The sequence below is a fragment of the Polypterus senegalus genome, chromosome 1 (assembly GCF_016835505.1).
Source record: "Polypterus senegalus isolate Bchr_013 chromosome 1, ASM1683550v1, whole genome shotgun sequence".
Classification (NCBI taxonomy): Eukaryota; Metazoa; Chordata; class Cladistia; order Polypteriformes; family Polypteridae; genus Polypterus; species Polypterus senegalus.
This window is the reverse complement of record NC_053154.1, coordinates 107,748,078-107,773,141: the sequence shown is the minus strand read 5'-3', so window position 1 is coordinate 107,773,141 and position 25,064 is coordinate 107,748,078. Positions and strand designations below refer to the sequence as shown.

The 25,064-nt window shown below is 41.5% G+C and overlaps 1 protein-coding gene across 1 annotated transcript in view; it reads right to left on the bottom strand.

The window, feature by feature from the left end:
- The window catches only part of LOC120530941 (calsyntenin-2-like), a 662,732-nt gene extending 638,813 nt beyond the window's left edge, over nt 1-23,919 (bottom strand). The window contains exon 1 of the mRNA XM_039755786.1: nt 23,652-23,919. Coding sequence (XP_039611720.1) covers nt 23,652-23,724 — 73 coding nt within the window. The 5' untranslated portion in view covers nt 23,725-23,919. The remainder of the gene's footprint in view (nt 1-23,651) is intronic.
- Between the last annotated feature and the right edge of the window lie 1,145 nt (nt 23,920-25,064).

The window sequence follows — 25,064 nt, the reverse complement described above, 5'->3', positions numbered from 1 at the left end:
ACACAGTGAACACTCCCACATTTGGGCCAATTTAGCAATGCCAATATGTCTGACCCATATATGTAAATCCATCAATCCTAAATTCCAGAAAGTCTGAATAATTTTGAGGTAAGATTAAGAAAATGACTACAACATAAGGAAAAATCAACCTCTATGACACAGAATAGCACACCAGAGTGCTGCCTTTTCATATTTGTAAGTTCTTATAAGCTTGAGGGAACATCTCATGAGAGCTATGATGTATGTGACGATGCTGCAAAAATGTGATTCTCTCTCGTGATCTAACTTCTGAACACCAGGGAGAACGATCATCAACACAGTGACAAGAGTAGAGAAGAAGGAAAAAAAAAAGCTATGGCACAATATGTCCTTGGATTATTACTATCTTTGAAACATAGAAAAAAGTACTGGCTAAAATAAAGAAGGTTCCAGGGGTGAATGATCCCATTCAACTGCTGCTTCAAAATGAGACAATGACATCCCCCTTCAGCTATGGTAGATCTTAAGTGAGTACAAAGCAGAAAGGTGGCATTAACCCCTTCAGGTCGACATTACATAGAGGTCAGTGCAAGTTCTTCCACAGTCCATTTTGGACTACTCCGGCTGTGGTCTTTTCTGAACTCTCTGCAGTACATAACTCGCCAATTCCTACATCGATATGATTCTATGTGCTGACATCACCTACTGTAGAAGCTAAGGAATATGTAGTGGAGTACTGTGGGCATTACCATCTTTTTCTGATAGATGCAGTAGTTAGGCCAGCTCCTGAGCTGACCCCAAAATTAAAGGTCCTATGTATAAGGAGTAAAGTGGTGGCTAGTGGAAAGCCACACCTCAAGTGTTATCACTGTATGTAAGCACAAGGTGTTACCTCATTTTCTGCACTGCTTATTATAAACTGAAAGCATAGGTGGGAAGCATGATTTAGAGAGGCTGCAGTACTAATGCATTCATATTAGAAATGTAATAAATTAGACAGATTAGTAAAAGGCTGGCATCTTTTGTAAAATCAGATTACAGCAAACAGAAATGTGCCAAGGGGAGACGGAGGAGAGAGAATTAAGTGATGAGCACAGCAAAAATAACCTGTTTGGGGAAAAAAAAGATACATGTTATAGCAGCATCTCATCTATCTAGTGTGTCAATTCGGGAGCCTAGATGGCGCTGCTGGCAGCTTGACAAAGTGGCAGGAAACCTAGCAAGTGCTGCTGGGAAAAGACAAGGGGTGGTGGAGGAGGAGGAGGAGGAGGGGACTGCGAAGGAGCAAATGGGAGCAAGGACTTCTCCAACAGTAACGCTTCATTGTCTCCGTGAGGTTCTAAAATCTGGCAGTGAAGATGAGAAGCGACAGTGATGACATCATCAGGACCGTGGCTAATATTGCCTCTGAATGTTGAGGGACATTAACAAGTCATCTGTCGCACAGCAGGGGCACCTTTATGATGGTGCTGCTCAGTGTGACTAAGATTAATGGCACCTTTGGGGGACTTGAGACAAGGCACATGAGCAGCCATGACATCTTAGGGCAATGGATGGTGTGATCAACCAGCAGGGCTTAGCTGGCTGGGCACAAATAAGTAGTAATTTCAATGTATGGCAGATTGTTTACACAAATGGTATTTATTTGCTCATACTTTTTTTTTTATTTATCACCAGTGAATCCTTTGCATATCTGTACATTTGGATCAAAGCGAAGGGTGAAATGAATTGTTTCATGGACAAACAAAAGAAGCAAACTCAAAGCCCTTGATTTGCCATTACAGATGAGTCACCCTCTAGGAACCCAACTGACACAGCAGTACTCAAAGACCCTGGGATCCCCACTTGGATGTCACTTTATAAGTTTGTCACAGAGCAGCCGCCAGACAGCAATGACAGCCCTGCCACCTAAAAGCACGCCCCCACACTGCACTAATTTGACAACATCAGCCCCTACCAAGGCAAGCGTCTCTCATCGGGATGTCGAGGGCTTGAGGAGCAAGCGAATGAGGCTGTGAAACAGAAACAGCAGCAGCTGGCAGAAGGCAAACTCACTGACCTGGGTGGAAAGGGGTGAGGTGTGGTGTGTGTGTGTGTAGACAGGTGGGAACAGCCCATTTTTGACCACTGATTAATAGCAAATACTGTAGGTGCTTCTTTGCTATTTTTGTCTGATTTAATTCCACTTCTGATGTTCTCTGTGGATTTTCACAGCACTATTTGCTTCTATCTTGATGGCAGTTTTTAGTGACCCATTAGGACGGCAGCTGATATTCCTGAATTGAATTTCAGCTGGGTGTCCTACTAGATACTGAGTGCACGTAGGTTAAATGCCTGTACCCAGAGACTGGAACTCTGCTTGATTGGTGTCTCTAAATTACAGACTTATGCAAGCATGTGTCAGTGCATTTTGGTATATTTGCTTTGTGATAGATTAGTTCTCCCTTCTCCTTCCTTCACTCATTCTGTCAAGAATGGCTCCAGATAGTTAAAAACTAACAATGATAAAAAAGGCTAGGAAAATGGATGGATTGTTTGTTCTCACAATATGAAAGACTATAAGGCACTATATAAAATAAACTTTGATTGACTAATGGAGGTAATTAAAATACATATTATGAAGTGTCAATAGCACTGTCATTATCAAAGAATCTACTGTTACACAGTGAAGATGTTCAAATAGAGTTCAGCAAGTTGAGCATACATATTCTCGGAGTCTAAAGACCACATTCCTCACTTTCTAAACTCTGCTCACTAAAACCTAATGTGGCATGATATTCACAATGAGACCTAGTACTTACACACAGGACAGTTGGTGTTCCAGTTTGGCACAGGAGAAGAAACTGCCCTGTTTAAAATGAGGAGTCCTCTGACCCAAGTCAACAGAATAAGACTCACAGCCAAATCAACTTGGTGAACTTTCATCCCTAAAAATGGTAAATCCTGGAGAAGACTGTGATTTGTAACCTTTGTGTTTAACACTAACAATGTGACCCTTTCTGCTTATATCTCCTGCCTGGCCTGAAAATCATGACATTTATCACAGACTGGGTTGCTCTAACTTGCATCCATTTAGTAGTCTACTTTTTACACTGATGGGTAGCTGAAGGCCTTTTCTAACAGTTCTGTTAAGTTCTGTTAACTGTACTTCTTCAAGCAAAAGAAGATTAAGAGGTGACATGATTTAAGCATTTACAATTATGAAGGGACTTAGTACAGTGGATTGAGACTGTTATTTTAAAATGAGTTCACCAAGAACACAGGGACAAAGTTGGAAATTTGTTAAGGGTAAATTTCACACAAACATTAGGAAGTTCTTCTTTACACAGAGAACCATAGACACTTGGAATACGCCACCAAGCAGTGTGGTAGACAGTAACACTTGAGGAATTTTCAAAACTAGACTTGATGTTTTTTTTTAGAACAATTAAGTGGATAGGAGAAGCAAGTTTTGTTGGGCTGAATGGCCTGTTCTCTTCTACATGGTTCTAATGTTCTTATGGTCTCCGGCCCTGGAATGGATAGTCAATTACAAGGCTCTAACCCACACTCACACCAAGTTATGTAACCTATTAGATATCTAATATCAAGATAACATGAAAATACATGCAGTTAACAGGAATGTATTACTGTGTTCCATTTACCTCGGAAGATGGGTGTCAGAACTGGGAATGACGTCACACCCGAGTTCAACACTTTTCAGGAAAACATTCAGAAAACCAATACAGATGCCTCTAGGGAAAACCTGTTGTGCTTGATCTTTTGGAATATAGAGCACTACTGAACAAGTTGATAACATAACATATTACATGGTATTTTGTGCATGGAAATACTGTAGCAACATGTCGATAGATAGAGGTTGGATGGTATTGTGTGTATGAATAATTTAATGACCTACAAATACACATAATTATTAATAAACAATATAATACTAAAGCTTTCATTTCTGTTGATGTGTGGTGCAGCCATCTTTTGATGGTTGAGGTCTTTTGAGGTTGGGGCTGGTGATGTTCTCCCAACTTTCCAAGTGTGATATCAGTCTTGTGGGGGTCTTCCAGTTGAAACTTCCTACCTTGAACTCAGAAATAGAGACTCTGTTTAATGAACTCTCTCATACATTGAGGTGTGAGGCGTCAATAACTACCACATCTTCCTACGTCTACCATCTAACATGTTTCTTTCCATTCACAACTGACTTTGATGCAATAATTTCAGAGTGTTTAATTACATAAATATTACTAAAGGGGCACTGAGCATGTGCACAGGAATAGTTTTGCCCACAGACAGGTCAGTTGAAATCGAGATCCACATAGTGTAGGTGCAATAGAACCACTGCGAATCATCTATAGACAGAGGCCCAGCCATTCTGTGATTCATTTGTTCAATTTGTATATTATGATGTGAAAGGGCTGCACATTGGCACAGTGGTACCACTGTTGCCTTACAGTTAGGAGATCAATGTTCATGTCCCAGGTCATCCTTGCATGGACTTTGCAAGTTCTCTCTGTGCATATCTGGGTTTCCTCCCACAATCCAAGACATGCAGGTTAGATGGACTGGCAATGTTAAATTGGCCCTAATTTATGTTAGTAAATTTGTGTTTATTCATCCTGGAAACCTGTTCAGCTCCCCCACAAACCTGATCAGGATAAAGCAGGTCTGGAATAAGGATGGATGGATGTTGCAAAAGCACATTTGTTAATTCTAAAAAAAGTACCGGAATGGCAGTGTTTTTCCTAAGAAAGTAGTTTCACACTAGGAGGAGCTGGTGAAGTTCAAAACAACATGTTGGAGGTGGATAGTTATGTAACTCCCTTCACCTGCGTGCAGCTGAGATGCAGTGGGAGGTCCTGCTAGAAAGCAGGTGGGCACAGGGGGCCCTTTAAATGTGAGTCAGCTGCATGGAACAACAAGAAGTAGTACCACTTAAATTAATAGCACCTATAAGTTCTGCATCAGCCCTCCCGGTGACTCACATGATGCAGAATGTGTCGCTTCTACACAACTCCAGATCTCATAAAAAGATGAAATACTAAACAGTGAGTGAAAGTGAGGAAGAAAAAAAAAATAAAAATAAAACAGCAGCAGCCAGACAACAGTGTGATCGTGTGGCTGCCTGCTCAGAGCAGGCTGCTCAATTAGAGCTTTCTCGGGAGCCAGGGCATCCATCATAAAAACAGAGGAGCATCAGCAGTACGAAATGACACAGACTTCACACAACTCAAGCAAAACAGCTGCAAAGTGTTGACCATCTCATGCGCAAAGAAGAAGACAAATGACTCTTCTTTCAATGAGACTTTTCTTTCCTTCTTTTTCTATTTAAATAGACAATGTTGCTTCCCATTAAAATGGGTCTATTAGAATACCATGAAAGTCAAACAGGTTTCAAGGGACTTTTGCTCAGAGCTGTTTTTGGCTGGTGAGACAGAAGACATCTGGTCCACGGGACCTCCTCTGCCACCAGCTATCACACTTAATAAGCAAAGAATTTGGTCAGTTCACCATGCTGGATCCTAACTTTTCTAAACAATAACCTGCATCTGTGTTTGAAGGAGAAAACAATTACATCTTCAAGTATGAATGGCACTAAAATGAGACTTTGGGCTGTCCATTTACTTTAGGAACAGAAATCCAAAGTGCAGTAATATCTTTTTTTATCACATCCTCGGCAGGTTTCTACCTTGCACTTAATACTGTAGGAAAAGTGCTGGCCTTCAATAAACCCTGAACTAGAACAGTCATCATAAAATGGATAGGGTGAATAATGTCTTTTTGTATCAAAAAAGATTCATCTAAAACACGCAGGCAACACACATATATACTGCAAATAAACAAACATCCCAGGCCGGTTTTAGGGCAATGAATTCTATTTGACTCAATAGGGATGGACATATGACAGTTGCCACCTCCAGTGTTGAAAAATGAGGAATGCCCTACAGAAAAAAAATGGGTGTGGGGACAGGGAGTAAAAAATAAACAACAAGAATAATGGACTTTTTTGATTACTGTTCAGAAGAATGTTTGACTTTCTCTTCTACCTTGTCCTTGTGGCAACACAGCAGACATCAACTTCCCACACTTATTGCAAATATACCCAACAGTTATTAACCATTGTTGTTTTTTTTAATACATACAATGTATTAGAACATATTCCTGATACTCAATATGAAGTAATCTTAAATCCAGATCCAGGCCTGTAATTGTTACAACTGGACCTGTAACCACACAAAATACTTAAGAGTCGTGCAAACAAATAAGCAAGACACTCTTGAGTGTGGCGGTACAAAAGCATGGCCACACCGAGACATATACAACCAGTGGAACACACCACATGTAAATCCAGATTCATTTACACCTTCTCTTTACAAATAGGTCTGCTTGTGAAGCTCCATCAACTGCCATTTTAATCAAAGCTGTAGTTCTACTTCTTCTGACTCACTTTCCAGAACTTTTCCAATGTTTTCTGTTCTAAACCACACTGGCATCTCCTCTCTGGTTTCAAACTATTTCCATTTTTAGGGGTTGCATGCTGGGAGGACCAGGGGAGCAAGCCTGGCCAGAGCATTACCTACCCCAGGACACTAGATGGCAAGCCCCCGGGGTTGCAGTGGTGCCTCAGACTCCTGCAGAGCTTCATAGGAGTTGAAGTTTGGTGCAGCCCTGTTGGGATCAACAGACGTTACCAGGGGGTGAGCCCTTATGGACAGTTCTTCCACCACACCTGGAAGTGCTGCTGGAAATAAGTAATCAAGCACTTGAAGTCCTTCTGGGTACCTTATAAAAGGAGCCAGTAGCCACTGCTCTGGGAGCCGGATTCGGGAGGAGGAAGATGGAGCTTGACCAGAGGAGTAGAGGAGAAGGAAAAGAGTGAAGGAAGAGAATATTGTATTGTGCTGTGTTGGTGCTTTGGACTGTGCTAGGCATGTGGGAACTGGGAGGGCGTTGCCCACAAGGTAAAAAGCAAAAATAAAACGTGTGTGTGCCTTGAACTTGCGTCCCACGCTTGTTTGTGTTCTCGCGTGCAGGTGACAGTACCAGCCTGACTGGTCCACAGCGTGTTTGCATAAAGTGCTAAGTGCCTACTGTTATCATCCTGGTTGTCTGTCTGTCTGAAACAACTCAGTCCCCAGGTGACAGATTTAATTAAAATGTGGTACACTTATTCTACAAAGACATTTACTGAGAAAGTTGCATTTTCACTGAGATGATTAAAATATCAAAATTGAGCTACCTCAAATATAACACACTGTATCATTTTTTTGAAATTACATAAACTCTGCATTGCTGCATTCAATTTGAATTTTCAAAATCATTTCTCCTAAAACTGAGGAACATTCCATGCGATCTCAATTACTGCACAATTTACTGTTTCAAATATATCTTGATAGATGTCATTTCATGATATGCATTTCTCTCTCTACAATGAAGTAAACAAACAAAAATTTTAAATGTTCCAAGTCTGAAAACAGCTGACTATATCCCCACACGCACCCAAATGTTGTGCCATGCATACATTTTCTGGTTTGTTTCACTTTCTGATTGTGCTGCTTTGTTCTCCATGCAGTTGTCTGTCACTACCGTTCTTGGTTCTGCTGAAATTTTCATTTTAGTCTACACCGGATTTTGTCAATTTAATTCTGTATTGTAATCTTTGGTCCTTGTGATTGTGTCCACTGATAAATGCACTGAATAAAAGAAAGACCAATGAATTAATAGAAGCTTGCAGAGAATCTAAGCTACAGATTAATGCTGGGTGGTTCTCCTGTCAGCTCTCACCTCATTCTTGATTGGTCGTTCATGCCACACCAAATGAAAATTGAGGGCAGCACAAAGCAGATGTGGGTGGTGCAGCGAGTTATGTCTAACAGAGGCAGCCTGCTTGTTCGATTCCTGTCATCTGTTTGGAGTCTGTACATTCTCTCCATGTCTGTGTTACCTTTCCTCCCACATTCACAAAGGCACACAAGTTAAGATCTGAGAATTAACCTAACTGGTAAGAGTGTGAATCTACCCTGCTGCAGACGTGGCGCTCTGCCCCATGCTGTTTCCTTGCTTGTACCCAGTGCCATTGGCTTGGACCCTGAATCCAAGTGATACTGAAGTGTATTAAGTGGGTTTAGGAATAAAATAAGATGAAACAGAAGAGATGTTCTGGATCATTCACAAGCTGTTTGCTTTGGTCCACAGGTAAATCTGCATGCATGCTGTGTCACTCACCAAGGATGGCCTTAATAGATCAATCACACTGAGGAGGGGCTACACACTCTTTGCCACTGTTGGGCAGACTTCTCATTGCCTCCCCTTTCTCTTTTATTGCTAATCATCGAACCCATCCCAGTGGAACACTACAACAGAGGAAAGCTACACAGTGGAGTGATTTTTATACTTGCTGCAGATTCAGTCATCTGCTGATGTCTCTGTGACTTTGAATTGTCACCAGCTGCTCTCTTTATCCTCAGGGACACACAACAAAAATACTTGTGGGACAGGCATCACTGTCATGTAGGTTATTTTTATTTTAATCCCCACCCCCAACCCCCATTGTGCTTACATACTCTGTAATGTCACACTCTTGCTGTCATTTTCCACATGGAGGATTGGATGTTCCCCTGTGCCCTGAGGGTGTTTTTTTATTGTGCTACAGCAGGAAAAAAAGCAGATACAGTAGCAACTATAGTGCCAAACACCATGGCTCAAACCCTTGACCCTCGCTTTATTCGCCACCTTTATAATGGCCCAACAGTCAAATCTCGAGTTCCATGCAATCTAGGAATTCAGACCACTTACTGTTCTTAATGGCTAGAAAGGTATGGCTGACAGAATAACGTTCACTTTCATTTTACATGTTCCTTTATTTAAACACCTTCAGAGAAAAAGCAACCACTGGTCAGGTTTGGCCCAGTGTCACAGAGTGCAATGGTAAATGTACATGGATGTAGCAAGTCTGTGAACAGAGGACAGCTGTCGGACTTTGGCACAGTCCCATTTTTTTCCTTCATGTTCTGTGCTTCATTTCATTCATTTTTATTTTTGCCTGATCACTGAGTGCAGCAATGTATTTTGACTCTGCTCTCATTCAAAGTTATGTCAAAAGCTGAGCAGTACAGCAATATATAAACTCTTTAAACTTAGAAGACTTGATTCTGAGCTTTGCTGCATCCCCTTGGAACAGCACGCTGCTACATGGATCCATCTTCCATCTGTCTGCTTGTTGTCTACGTGAGCTTCATACATTTTTCCACCTTCTCTGGGTGGGTTTTGCTTCTGGTACTCTGATTTTTTTGCACATCCCAAACACACGCATATTTTATTACTTGGCAATTCAATGCAGGTATGTGCTTGAGTAGGCCCTGGGATGTAATGTATTAATAGACAGGGATATTTCCTGTTGTGCACCAGAAGCTGCTGGGGTAATCTCTAGCCCCATTGAGAACATGAATAGTATAAAAGGAGTTTGTGAACGTTATGTCAAGTTACCAATAATAATTGAAGAAACAGGCAAAATGTAGAAAAGGAAGCCAAAGCGAGCAGAAGTTTCAATGTATGGACTCATCACTATGTACATCCAGAGAGTGTACAGAAGCAGTCAAGGAGGCTAATAGGATGTTAACTTATACAGTGGAACCTCGGTTTACGAGTGTTTTGCAAGACGAGCTAAAATTTTTAATAAATTTTGACTTGATAAACGAGCGAGGTCTTGCAATACAAGTAGTATGGATACGCTTTGTCTGCCAAGCTTCATGTGATCACAACTGAGCTAATGGTTCTTCTCTCACATGCGTGTGTGTGTGTGTTTGTGAATGTGTGTGTCTCTCTCTCTCTCTCTCTCATGTGTGTGTTTCTCTCTCTCTCATGTGTGTGTGTCTCTCTAACTCTCTCACTTGTGGGCAATCGTCTCCTATTCTCTGTCTGAGTCGGCGTGCCTCACTCATATAGTCAACATCCGTACAAGCGTATACTGTTTACTACAGCATTGTGACACTGTGTGTGTGTGTGCTGTGACGTGCAAGTTCCCATCTTGCACCCCAAAACACGAAGCTGAGTCTCAGTACTTTAACAACACCAGCTTTATTCAGCTTGAAACAGCAACAGCACGGTTATTTATTGTAGCGGGATCTGCCACTCTCCTATACACAGACACAGCAGTCAGGCAGGGTCGTTGCCAAGTAGCACTGTGCCCTGCGCATTTATAATGTTCCCTGTATCACCCATCGACATCAGGCGCTTATAGCATGTCCACGATCTTTTCGGATTCGCTTTTACGGCAAACTGCTATAGCGCTGGGAGACTACGATTCCTTTGGGACATTCTTCCGCGTGTCATCCCGTTGGGTGGAATCCCACAAGAGTTTAGAAATTCACTCACACTAGCTATGATTCTTTTCAAAGGTAAAGTGCAGGTTAATTTGTTTCATGTATTTTTACTTTATATTTTGTATTAATCATTTTTATATGAATAGTTCTGGGTTGTGGAATGAATCATCTGAGTTTCCATTATTTCTGGGGAAATTCACTTTGATATACGAGTGCTTTTGACTGTGAGCACGTTTCTGGAACGAATTATGCTGGCAAACCGAGGTTCCACTGTATATCATAATGTGTGTTCTGTAAGTCTAGAAAGGTAATGCTAAAGTTAAATAACACATTTGTGAAGACTCGCCAGGAGTACTGTGTTCAGTTTTGGTCTCCATATTACAAAAAAGATAAAGCAGCTGTAGAGAAAGTCCGGAAAAGAGTGACTAGGCTGATTCCACCAATAAGAGGTGTGAGCTAAGAGGAGAGATTGAAGGAGCTGAACATTTTCAGTTTAAGCAAGCAGAGATTAAGAGGGGATGTGGTTGAACATTTTAAAATCATGAAAGGAATTATTACGGTGGATCGAGGCTTCTACTTCAAAATGAGTTCAAGAAGAACACGGGAACACTGCTGAAACTTTTTAGGGCCAAATTACACACAAAAATTAGGAGGTTTTCATGACACAGAGAACCATAGACACTTACAATAAATTACCTAGTAGTTTGGTTGAATGAAAGAACTTTAAGGAGCTCAAATCTAGACTTGATGTTATTTTAGGCAAGCTAAGTGAACAGTCTCTTTTTGTCACAATTTTTCTAATGTATGGACCCCCTGAATATAACAATTGTAGGCAGTAGAGATCTTATTGGTGACTACATATATTGCATTATTGTCTTTCCACTTTCTTATCTAAACTCAATATTATAACAGACTGTTAATACTTCTCCTCTTCATTCTGGTGTCATGGTCAGCATAGCTGCTAACTGATATACTCATCCTGATCTTGGAAAGTATAACAAATGCGAGAAGACAACGTTATTGATAGTGGCCGGCCCAGTGTCATTCACTTGGTATGGACACTAGCCTTCAGGATGCTGTAGGAAGAGCTGGGTGACCATGGTATAGGTGAGATATATTTTGGCTTTTCCTTTTTCGGAGAACTGTGAAACTCTAAATGTTTACTTCTCCGAGATCTTCATCACCTGGGGTTTTTGTTTTCCTCTCCTCTGTCACCAATGCATATTATGCTACCTTTTAAGATACCTTACCGTTCAGAATTACAGGCTTTAATATTTAGTAACCTATGAATGCCCACCTTTTTAGAAATTAGTGTTTGTTTTTTACTTTCACTAATTTATACTGTAAAAATTAATCAAAGAATCTAAGAATATCATTACATTATTATTTCATTTTTGAACTTAAACTGAATGTACAGTATAAAGTCATAGGCTGGCAGCTGAGGAGCTACAATTGATTGTAGTTTGGTCTTAGCTCATTTGCAGAAAAATATAGGAATGAATGTGGACCACCAGGGAGCACCACGTGGAGATCAGCTAGTAAAAGGGCACTATATAAAAGAAAGAATCCTTTTTTCATCTTTCCTTCACTTTTTTGTTATGTTGGTGAAGGGTAAAGAGTTTTGAACTGAAGAAGGAAAATTGATGATATGGTTATCACCCTACTTTTTCATCAAATAAATCTCTTTGAGCGAGAGAGAGAAATGCACCCTCCAGAAAGGACTTCTAATGAATTATTAAATTATGAATAAAGGAGCCATTGAAAAGGCTTAAAAGGCAAAACTTCAGTTTTACTCTGGCATTCTGTAGGCACCATTAACTCAGCAGTATATGTTAAGCAGCACTATAGCCCATGTGATATGACCAAGAATGAGTCTTTTACACATAATGTCACTCTACTTTCCTTAAGGCATGGCCACACAGCCATTTGGGTAAGGCAAACTTTCTTTTAGCTCAAAGAGAAGTGCACTTACTTTTGCTGCATTGTGGCTGCATAAAATCTGCTTTCATGAATCCGAGACAAGAGGCAACCAAACTATCTACCTTCACAAAAAAAAATCCAAAAAAACATACATATATACAGGTATAGTGTGTGTGTGTGTGTGTATATATATATATATATATATATATATATATATATATATATATATATATATATATATATATATATATATAGCGCCCTCCACAATTATTGGCACCCCTGGTTAAGATGTGTTCTTAGGCTTCTAATAAATTCTTTTTTCCCCAAAATATAAAGGCTCACAATACAAAAAAAGAGAAAAATCCATCCTTTAATTGAAGTACATTTATTCATTAGGAAAAAAATCCCACAATAAGAAATAAATTTTTTACATGAAATCATGTGTACCACAATTATTGGCACCCCTGCTGTTAATAGTTTGTCAACCCCCTTTTGCCAACAAGACAGCACTTAATCTTCTCCTCTAACATTTCACAAGGTTGGAGAATACAGAGACAGGGGTTTTTGACCATTCCTCTTTTCACAGTCTTTCTAGATCTTCCAGAGTCCTGGGTCTTCTCCTGTTCAGCTCACCCAACAGGTTTTCAATGGGGTTGAGGTCTGAGGACTGAGATGGCCATGGAAGGAGCTTGATTTTGTGTCTGCTGAACCATGTTTGTGTAGATTTTGCCATATTTTTAGGATCATTATCCTGCTGGAAGACCCGATGACAACCCATCTTCAGCTTTCTGGCAGAGGCCACCAGATTTAGATTTAAAATGTCCTAGTATTTCAAAGAGTTCATGATGCCATGCACCCTAACAAGGTTCCCAGGGCCTTTGGAAGAGAAACAGCCCCACAGCAGCACAGATCCTCCACCATACTTTACAGTGGGCATGAGATGCTTTTCCACATACTCATACTCATGTGTGTGTATATATATATATATACTGTGGTCCCCGGCCGGGACGCCCAGGAGGACGAGAGGAGGGCTTGTGCCTCCTCCACACCGCGAGGGGGCGTCCGTCCTGGTTTTGTTGGGAGCCACGGGTCGAGGGCATGGAAGCCCTTCCCTGTAGGGGCCCGTGGTTACCGCCAGGCGGCGCCCCGATGCCGGTTTATCCCATGCAGTCGCTGGCCGGAGCTGGAGCCCGGCCGGGACGCCTTGGAGGACGTGAGGAGGGCTTGTGCCTCCTCCACACCGCGAGGGGGCGTCCGTCCTGGTTCTGTTGGGGACCACGGGTCAAGGGCATGGAAGCCCAGCCCTGTAGGGGCCCGTGGTCACCGCCAGGCGGCGCTCCGATGCCGGTTTATCCCGTACGGTCCGCGGCTGGGGCTGGAGCCCGCCGGGACGCTTGAGGACAAGAGGAGGGCGAGGGCCTCCTCCAGACAGAGTGGGGGCGTCCGTCCTGGTTAGGCAGGGGGCCTCGGGTACAGGGCATGGAAGCCCAGCCCTGTAGGGACCCGTGGCCACCGCTAGGCGGCGCCCCAGTGCCTAATTATCCCGGGAGCCCGGCACTTCCGCCACACCAGGAAGTGCCGGGGAAGACTTTGTGTGGCGCCCGGAGAGCTGCCAGGAAGGCAACCGACACTTCCGCCACGCTGGGGCGTGGCTAGAGAGCAGATGCCGGAAACACCTGGGGCTCATCCAGGGGCGTTATATAAGGGCCGCCTCCCTCCAGTGAGTGGTGGAAGTCGGGAGGAAGCGGACTGAGCAAGAGGAAGGACTGGAGGCGGCCAGGAAGGCACAAAAGACTGTGGGCCTGGACTTTGGGGAAATCGGTGCGAGAAGGCCCTGGGGGTGCACGTGAGCACGTACTGTAAATAGTGTATGCAAATAAATAGTGTGTGGTTTGAAAATATGCTGTCCGTCTGTCTGTGCCGGGGCCAGCGTTCACAATACACATATACACACACACACACATTTTTTTGGACATGGGTGATATATCATTGGAGAGAGCTACGACACCTTTAGTGATGAAACGAGTTTGTACTGCTTTTTTGTTCTCTGTGTTTAACAAATCTGTATCTTTATATGTACTAATTCTTCATTTAGTAGTTAGTATAATCTATACATGCACTTTACCTGAGAATTTGTTCATAGCGTTCTGTGCCTGCACTCAGTGAAGAGCGCTATACAAAAGTAAGCTGTATTGTATTGAATGAGGTATAGTGCTACTTGGTGCTTCCAGGTGCGCAACATTGCAAGTCTGAACCCTGACTGCATTAAACGTATCCAACAGTAGCTTTGATTAGGTCTTTGCCTGAAACTATGTTGTCTCTAGCTGTAGGATAGGAGCCAAGATGCATCAAAGAAAGCATTAAAGTACTGGAGGCTGATGGTTTTGGACTGCACTTGAGGTGCTCTTCAGGACAGCAGGGCACACAAGATTTTTTGCCATTCCAGCTCTATGTTTCAGATTATGGTGGCCAGACGAAGCACATGAGAGTTGTCCTATGTATTTGGAATGCCTCCTGTATAACCAGCATAAAATTAAAAATAGGAAATTTAGAAATGCATTGCCTGGCCACCGATTTTCAATCCAAACATTGTGTTTCTTTCGTAAACATCTGCTATCATCATCATAATGTGAACAGAAGATTAAAAGCAATACAATTTAGCATTTTAATGAAATGAAAAATGACTGTATGAACTAAAAGTAACCAGGAGCTCCTCACTTTCATTTGATATGAATGATTTTTCTTCCTTGTACAGTAGAGTGCAGACAATGAAGCATCACAAAGAAGAGAAAGCTGGCTAGAAAACGGTGATTGTGTGAGCAGGCAGACTGGCAAATACTAAAGATTATATGTATAGAGAAGAAGCAGGACACCAGTGGGCCCTTTGACTTACAGCACTCCCTGCCTGCCCAGCTTTTAGCTCTAATGTACATTCCACAGTATTTTATTATCATGCTCGTAATTCAAGAAGATGGGAAAATTCAAGCAGAGAAAAGCCCTTTGGCTCAAACAGCTCTGCCAAATAATATGGGTAGTTGGGCATGTTCACTTTTCACATGTTTTACACATTCTACCCACTCCTGCCTTATTCATTCTTCCCTCTACTGCTGAACAAACAGCAGCTAGTGTAAAACAAAACAGTCATATTTAAGACGACACACTTTGCCAGGCTGCATTGAACTACATCAATTTCCCGCAGGTTCTAGCTCCACTGAACAATGGTCACCTGCATACTTGCTCACTCAGACTTGTAAAACATCACACAGCCTCTTATTAGAGCAAATTACGAAGGACAAGCTGCATTCCTTTATCAGTAGCTGTGCAGCTATTCTCCCATGCAAAGTACCGGTAATGATGCGTGCAATAAAATTAACACAGCATGTCCAAATTCCGCTACCAATCACTAGAGAGGCAGGTTTTTAAAAAGCAGCAGACAAACAAAACAAAACAAGCTAAAAGAATAAACTTGTAGTTGATGACTCCTGCAGTTTTAAATTTCCATCTGTTCAGGGTGAACCAGAACTAAATGGCAAGAATTATTTAAAAAAAAAAAAAAAAAAAGAAAACGTGAGAGAGAAAGAGAAGAAATGCCACATCAGCGTGCCCCTCCATTTAATTTGCATTGTGAAGCCTGCATGGCGAAAAGGCAGCTCGCTCTCCTCCTGCCAGGATTTATGTACAACTTGGATAATGCAGTTTTTTGTCTGATAAGACCGCTATAAATCAGATAGGTTTTTAATGGCAATGGATTTCAGCACTGTACCTTTCAAATCTGGGTTATCTTGTGGAAAAAAAAATCAAATCCCTGCTTCCCTGGCCAAGCAATCATCATTAGCGGAATGGGATTCAAGTTCAGTTTGTCACTTTGCAATGGCTGAGATCAGTCTTGACTGGTGAAGAGGAGGGGTGGGGTGTGGTGAGAGACGCTCTGCTGCTCAGTTCTGCCCAGGCTGCCAATTAGCACATACTCAAATGTGGGCCTTTCTTTGGATTTTCATATATGGACTACAAATTACTCAATGTATTTCACTTAGCTTGCTGGGTGTTACCATTTCATACTTGGGCAATTTAAGTTACCAATTTCAGTGGAAGCCTATCTAAAACAAATGTATTATTTTATATTTTATTAAGTTGTTTATTACCACAGTTCTCTTCAGTCTAAAATGACCTTCCATGTCATAAATGTATCTCAATGTTCCACATTCATCTATAAACCCTGCACGCATCAGGCATCATGATGTGGAGTGCTATCATCTACAGTGCTTGGTCATATCTGGTGTTTGTGGCATGCGAACTGACAAGTGTCCTCTACATCAGTGACATCATATAGCTGGTCCTGCTCGATTATTGCCTGAAATGGGAGATGTGTTCTGCCATGTTTCTGAACCTTTCATCTTCTTAGCCTAATCCAAAGAAACAACTTTTCAGTTGTGCTTGTCCACAACCAAGCAGCTAGCCATGTCAACTTTTTATTATTTTTTTTTTTTTGCAAAGGCAATGATGAACCAATCCACTAAATCTCTTCTCAAAACTTCCCAGTAGAATGTGAGGAACAATAATGCAGTCCATTCAGTATACAACTACGATAGAGGAAGGAGGGGGATGAGATAGCCAGGACAAGATAGACAGAGTGAAGGATGAAGGCTCAGTGGTAGTATACCATATTGGGTACAGACAGCCCCATCAAAATTCTGTCAAATTAATATTGCAGGTTTAGGATTGGGTCCTTTGACATTCCAGAAATAAGGGATCTAACTTCTGACCAGCAAATGGAAGGGGAGAAAGTTAAATCATGAAGCTCACAAAGTTAAAGAAGTCTACATTCTTTTTAAAAGTTAGATAATGTTAAAACAAATCCATCAGCACATGCTCCCAACCTGCTCCTCCTCATTTTAGCAGGGTATGGTCATACTATCATTTGATTCTTGGTTTGGAACCCTGCCTGTCCTCTGATTAAGATTTCATCTTCCAGTTGTGTTAAATTTTTCTGCTTTTGTGGTATAATTACCCCATCTTTGGCAGAACACACAAATGTTTTGTATGTCTCTCTAGACTAAAATTTGATGTTGGTTGATTAAACTTTTCTCCCCTATTAATGCATATAGTGACAAATGCATGGATATAGTGGGTCTATTGCAGGGACTGATTTCAAGGGTGAACAGGGGAAGGATTTGAGTGTGACACTGTCCCTTGTACATTTTCTTCTTCCACTCTTACACCCGAGGACCATGGCAAAGAAAACAGAGCAGTAACCTTGTCTAAAGGCACACCTAAGTGTCTGCCTCTTCTAGTCTGCCATCTTAACACTCCTGATATACAGAAAGTGTTTGCCATTTGGAACATGGAGAGAATATTAAGCACAATTGTGTTAATTAATTCTCTGGATCAAATTCCATTTACTGTTAGCTCAATTTCAATATATAACATTGGGTTACCTTGTGGTACCCCCATGCTTCTTTAATCTTGTTGTTGTTTCCCTTACAATGGACATCTTAATTCAGGAGAGTATCATTAACTCTGTGTTCTACGTCGGAATCAAATCAGACATTGCTCCGGAGACATTCTTACTGTAGCTTCTGGCAAATATCCCCTGCAATCACTCTTCTCAAACAAAGACTGTATCTATGCAGAAAGGCTATTCTCCACTGAGACATGAATTAGAAATAAATTAGTGTATAAACAAAAAAAAAACACTACATTTAAAATGTGTGCCAGGCCCCATGACCCTGTCCTGGAATTAGTGAATTTGGAATATGAGTCAATGAACGAATGCCAGTGTGTCCTTTATCTATTCAAAAATGATTACATCCAGTGAAAACCAAGCAGGTCTAGGGAACAACAAAAGGCCACCAATATGATGTTTGCCCTGATCTGTTTTATACTGTGGTAAAAAGTCACAGAGTGAACTCAGTGTGGTGCCACAGCACTTATACATCCACTTTTACCTTTGTGTGGCTTTTCTAATTGTTGTTAGAGGTGACCATGTCCTTTAAACATATGATGTGGCCCAAAGTATTGGTTTCTCTTTTTACTGTTTACACAGGCGTGCATTCATTTATAACTTTCACTTAGCATTGTGTAGGTGTGTGTCGGACGCTTCAGTAACTTTCTTTAAAATATTGTATGGGCGTTGCATTAGCACCCACTTAACCTAATCACATATTTCTGTCTGTGTGGGCTCATGCTGTGTTTCTCGATATCTGATGTGTGTAGGTGAATTTACCAGAATGCACATACTTGTTACTGGTTTATTTCCCAGTTTTACCTATGAAAGGTTCCATTTTAGCATGCTGTAAAATGAAAGTGAGAAAGTGTGTTATATACTATCGTTCGACGAATAAACCCTAATGTCCTAACAGAAATTAGGATTCACCGCAGGTTGACGGAGAGTGTCTGCGGTCCATGACTGATCTAAGTAGGTGAGGGTGTTATAAAAGAATAGTGAAGCTCAGATCTAATGAGTGTAGGTGTGCAGGAGGAAAGCCATGCAGCTGCAGAGAATCTAACTTGGAAAATGGCTAATTGCTTGTATATGTGCACCAGCATAGTCAGCACAATCATCCCTCATTGAGGCTCAACGGTTCATTTAGTGAGAATAAACTCACAGGGTTATAAAGGGTCTGGGTAGTTCAGAGTAGGTCAAGAAAGAAATCGTGAGAAAGAAATTAAGGTTACACAGAGAAAGAAAGCAGAGTAGAATCAGGCTGGAGCTAGTGAGGGTTGAAGAAGGTAAGCAGTTAGGCAAGGCCCATGGAGGGGCATAGGTAGAGACCTTCCAGGGGCGGATGAACCCCTGCTGATCTGCAGAAGCAGGGATGATCAAGTGCTACATGAAATCTGCTGGACTGAAAGAAGGTAGCAAGACAAAGGAGTCAAGTTCAGAATGTCTCAGTGTGTACCAATGGAGGTGAGGTAGATGGTACGGCAGTTGAACTGAATATGCTGGTGTCTAAGATGATAGAAAGAGCACTGGGGAATGAAAGGGAAGAAAACCGATTCAGACTGATTTTATCCTTAAATTTAATTATGACACGGTGGCACAGTGGTAGCGCTGCTGCCTCGCAGTTAGGAGACCCAGGTTCGCTTCCCGGGTCCTCCCTGCGTGGAGTTTGCATGTTCTCCCAGTGTCTGTGTGGGTTTCCTCCGGGCACTCCGGTTTCCTCCCACAATCCAAAGACATGCGGGTTAGGTGGATTGGCGATTCTAAATTGGCCCTACTGAGTGCTTGGTGTGTGGGTGTGTTTGTGTGTGTCCTGCGGTGGGTTGGCACCCTGCCCAGGATTGGTTCCTGCCTTGTGCCCTATTTTGGCTGGGATTGGCTCCAGCAGACCCCCGTGACCCTGTATTCGGATTCAGCGGGTTAGAAAATGGATGGATGGATGGATGGAATTTAATTATGAATTGGATTTATCTATTTATTTCAACTTCAATTATTTATTGAAGAGTCTTTGAATTGCATTTTGTCTTTAGACACTGTTTGTTAATAAATACATACTTCACACTTTGAGCACCATTGCTCTTGTCTTCGTTCGCCCTAGTCCATGTCAGTATGACTATCAATTTCCCAAGAAATGTAAGAGGCACATGACTGTGGGCACCCAGGTCATCACACTTCCTCCTGAAGGACTAACAACTGTTCATAAAAGTAGATGCAGAACTGTTTCAATGATGGGTGCTCATAAAGGTTGAGAACCAAAAGTACCTGTAGACACTATCTCCATTTGCTTTTATTCCTGAACACAGAAATCTGAGAGCGTGACTGCTAATCTCTAAAAGAAAACCTTATCTTGATCCATATGCCACTGCAGACATGAATATTTATTTCTTCCTGGCACACTATTTCATGGTGAGAAAATGGAAATAAGGAAGGGTGTAGAGGAAACTGAGGGCTCTGAGCCAGCCTTCTGTGAAGGACACTATATTTAAAAACAAAAAATGCAATTTATAAATCATGAAGCTTTTAAACTAGTAGTCACTCTACACTGTATTTTATTCAGAAGGAAGAATGAACAATTCCATTCCATACAATTGGCTGTTATGATCAACCTATAACTAACTTTGCAATTAAACAATCTTCAGTAACCTAAAAAAATCTAATTTGCAGTCATGCACATTATCCTCACGTCTGGTGGAAAGCATTTTCTCAAGAGTTTGTGAAATTTAACACATAAGGCAATTAATATAAGGTGTTGGCTTCTGTGCCCCTAACTGCTGAAAATGAAAGTCATGCCTCTGGTGACACCAAAATGGCTCTCATAATACTTCATCATAAATATTAATGTAGCATTGTTTTGGGCTAAAATAAGTGACATTTGGATGTGTGACAAAATGCATCTCCAAAAAGCACGATTCCCTTGTGAAGTAACAGAAGGAGTGGCATTGCCATTCCAAGTGACCAGTGCCAGGAGCAACAGAGTCTCGTCAGTGTTCTTAGAGTTGTAAGATTTAAAATCTGAGCAAAAAAATAAATAAATACATAAATAAATAAATAAGTGCCTGACATGCATTCAACATGTTCAATTAAAACAAAAGTATATCCTGCTTCCTGTAATCATTAACCTTGATTCTCCACATAGCTCAAGTATATGAAATCAAGTGGCATGTTATAAAAAGCTCCAAAAAAACTACTGAATGCAATTAAACAAAGAGAACAGAAGCTGCTGTCAGGGGCTGTTTGCTCAAAGCTGGCACACTCAAAACAAGGAGATCAGGACACAACGATTTCTAGTCATATAAAGTAGAAGAGTTCTGTTTACTCAGCAAGGGAAGCAGCAGCCGCATGGAACGGGTGACCGACATAAACAGCGCTTTGACAATACAGCACAAGAAATCCAAAATGTTTGTTTTCATGTTTAGGAGGGATGACTGTTTGCTTTTACCACCAAAAGAGAGCTGTAATTAAACAATACACCTTCGTGAAAAAACACAGCTTGGCAGAAGAGAAATCTGGAGCACAGGCAGGGGGAGGGGAGCGAGTTAAAATGGCTTGTCTTCAGTACAACTGTGTCCATCCCCGGAGATCAGCTGATCCTTTTCTCATCCTTGGCCCTGCTGCACCTGACACAAGCTCCTCACGCTCCCTAATCATATTCTATTGTAGGGGACTTCATGTCTCCAGAAATAGGCTAACATTATAACCATAGCTCCTTTCTTTAGGAGATAAGCTTGCAAAACAAGAACCTTGCGATGGGTACATACACAGTTAAGGAGGATGCAAGTCACATTGAAGTAAAATATTGTAATTACAAAGCTTGGAACCAGTAAGACACAGAAAGGGCAGAGAAATAATAACAAAAACAACCCTGATCGAGGTGGTGAATGTACTTAAAGCAGCAGTTAGTCAAGTCTCACAAAGTCACTTGCATTTATAGTGTTTTAAAGGAAGTTAGAAGATCTCAATTAAAACTCTACTGCGATGCCTTCACTCAGTTCTGAATCTGCATCAAAGCCTTGGCTATGCCCAATATCCTTCCACCTTACAAAAAAGTGCATTTATCTGCAAAGGAGGTGTATACAAGGTACCAATCTTCGAACTTGTGTAAGTGAGTTTCAAAACACGCCATACAAACTGCCAGATCATTTCCTTTCACAATTTTCAAGCAGTACAGTAGCCCCTGAGACTTAATTAGAACCTCAGATCATAAGGGATTTGGATGCCCTTCCTTATCTTTCTCTGCTTGATAATTTGTTTACTTTGAAGCAAAAGCCACAAAGCTTTCCATCTTCTGCGCCATTGCTCCTCCATCTCCGGACAAAATCTGCTTTTGGGCTTAACCAGACAAGAGTGTCCATCTACAAATGAGAACAGTTCCAGTTTCAGCTGCTCTTTTAGACATACTCGCGGTTTCTGTCAATAAAGCAGCACATACATGTTTCAGTGCAGCTATTACATTTTACATTTGCAAATTATAGTTCAGCATCTGAATAAAATGTAGCTTTCTGAGATTTTTCACCTTGAATTGGTTCTGCTGTAAAACTAACAAAGTACACAAGTCGAGCTGAACACGGTGTAAATATACAATATACAGTTGTAACAGCACATGCTCTGTTCAAACTAATTAATGTATTTTTCCCTAAGCCAAGGGAGCAGCACATGGATATCAACATTTTGAGTAAATATAACATTCAAACAAATATAAAAACAAATATTTTGAAAATAAAAGTAAATATATAAATCTTCTCAACTAGCAAATATATTACTCATGTCCTAAGCAATATTCTCAAGTCTAAAGAGTTAAAAGTATTCAACGGGGCTCAGCAGATTCTAACCGGTCCTGAGTACAGTTGATACTGATCTTCTGAACTCTGGGCTCCGTACACCACTGTCGGCATCTTAAATCTTCACATCGTTCGGAATGACTTATTTGTAATTATGAAACACGGCTCAGTTATTCATGGCTTCTTGTCATTAAGGGTTTCAGCAAATTAACGCAGTTATAACAAGATTTTTAAAGGTCATAGATCCTGTACACGAGATCGCTGCTCAGTTACTGTAGATAAACGATTGCCCTAAAACATTTTCTAGACGGGTACTTTTAATGAACGCTTCTAAGAAAGCATGTGCTGGACTTGCCGAGACACATGTTCGGAAGACCACTCTAGAATGGATTTCATGGCCGGAGCAGCAGGTGTGCTCAACACAATGTTTAAAATCTCTAGAACCAGCGTAAAGCAATCTGAAGCGAAGAGGACGTCAAGCGTATCCCTTGTCCAAATTTCGGGGAGCGGTATCCAATGTACGTTCAAAAGATGTAAGCCTAACACAGCAGCGAGAATGTATTTCCTATGCGGCGGCTTTAAAATCCGTTACTGTAGTGACAGCAGATTTACTCAAGGCAGTATCCAAAAGATCGGCGTAACGGATCTCTGGTTCCGCGCGTAGAGAGCTAAGGACAGCAGATCTGGAAAGCACATTCAGACAGTCTCTTGTAGTTTACAAGGTTCAAATTCCAAACCAGACTAAGAAGTTCTGAAGAAACACCAAAACCCCGGGCTACAGAGTCACTTCGCTAAACGTAATAAAGCCTTGGCGCTAAATCCGATGCGTAAACCCACGTAAACCGTGAATAAGGCACGGAACCGTCTGGAGAAAGCGTGATCAAAACTGACTCTAAACATCCAGCCCGGTGCTCTCTGAAAAGCCTGGCAGTCTAATTGTATCAAACCGAATGCGAGCAGTGTTTTCACAAAACTCCAAACTTTTCCTCTTTTGTCCTCAAGACAGAAACGCGCATTCTTCTAGTGGCATAAAACTGCCCTAGTTACACTAAAGGAGAGTCTCAAGGTTCCTATCTTGCTTGAACCCAATATTAACCGACATGGCTATCGTAAGAAGCGCCGGCGCGCACACCCCAGCATCAGCAGCAGCCCTGCCACCTCGCGATCGTTCCTCTTAATCACAGCGCAGTGCTCGCGGCTAACAAGCGCTTCTTAACCCACCTTTGGCTGCGAAGACGTAGCTCAGCCCCGCCGTCACAAAAATAAACACCCAGGATAGCGTAGGATTCTTCATGCCGAGACTCAGGGACGAAACAAGCCTCCTGTCTACTGCTGCCTTTTCTCGTAGTAGCGACAAGACCAAAACTGAATAAGGTGAGTACGAAGAGCCGAGAGCCAGGAAGAGACACACACTTATGTCGAAAAGCGCTGCTGGCTCACTGCTGATCAGTCATTCTGAGAAGACGGGAGCGCAGACTAGCGCACCCCAGGACCAAGCCGTTACGTCACGGGAGGAGTGTGCTTAATATTCATGAGGTCTTCAGTTTTAGACCTAAGCAAACTCGCTTTAACGGGTCCGTTACAGACAACTGCCGGGACCCTCGAGCTTCACATCAGTTCGCCATTTGAACTGTCCCTCAGCATGTTTGTCAAGAACTGCTTGTCTCTGTCATTTAATATTACCATTAGCTTATGCCAGTCTTATACAACGTCTATTCATCGTCAGGCTATCAAAAGAGATCTTACAATTAAAAGTGTAGAGATCGATCGACAGTAGCCTAATTCATGTTTTTTATTATTTAGAGGCCATGTGACCTTCAGGACCATCACTGGGAGCATGGTTCTAAGTATTCTACCAATTTGGATCAGTATCGATGGAATACACGTGATTATCGGGAGAAGTGTAAATTACGATACACCTACCTTATTATATATCAGGCCGTTCAAGAAAGGGAATTTTTGGTCGTGATAATGGAATAACGGCGTTTACACAGTATACGCGAGGGATTAGGATTGTGAGGTAACGGGGTTCCGCCCTGTAAGTAAAAACTGAATTCTGCTGTAACATTTCTCGCAATTTCAACTATCCTTTCCAATTCGATAATGACAGTTTGGCCTCGTCCTGTTTTAGTCTTCATATTCTGAATTTGAGCGATTTCCTTTAATTGCTATAACCAGACTCAAGTCTGTCAAAAGTAAATTGCATAAAGTAAGCATCTGCTCAGTTTCCTACAACATACACAAGTACCGATATCTATCTATCTATCTATCTATCTATCTATCTATCTATCTATCTATCTATCTATCTATCCATGATCAACTATTATATTGTGCAGAACATTTAACTTGCGGTGTCCTAGGGCGACGTTTGCGATCACCACTAGAACAACAATAAAGAAGAATTTCAATCAATAAGCTTTTTATGCATTTGTAATTATTTCCATATAGCAAATTAATGTATAGACCCAGTCTGAAAACATGTAGCGGACGCAGTAGAATTTCCTAAGCATCATCAACCAAAATGCGTTAGAGAGAATGTTAAGAATAAGTGAAAAATAAATCATATAATTTGTTAATGGTTATTAGGTGAGTATTGATGAGCAGGTTTTCCGCTTCGTTTGTAACTTCAAGTGG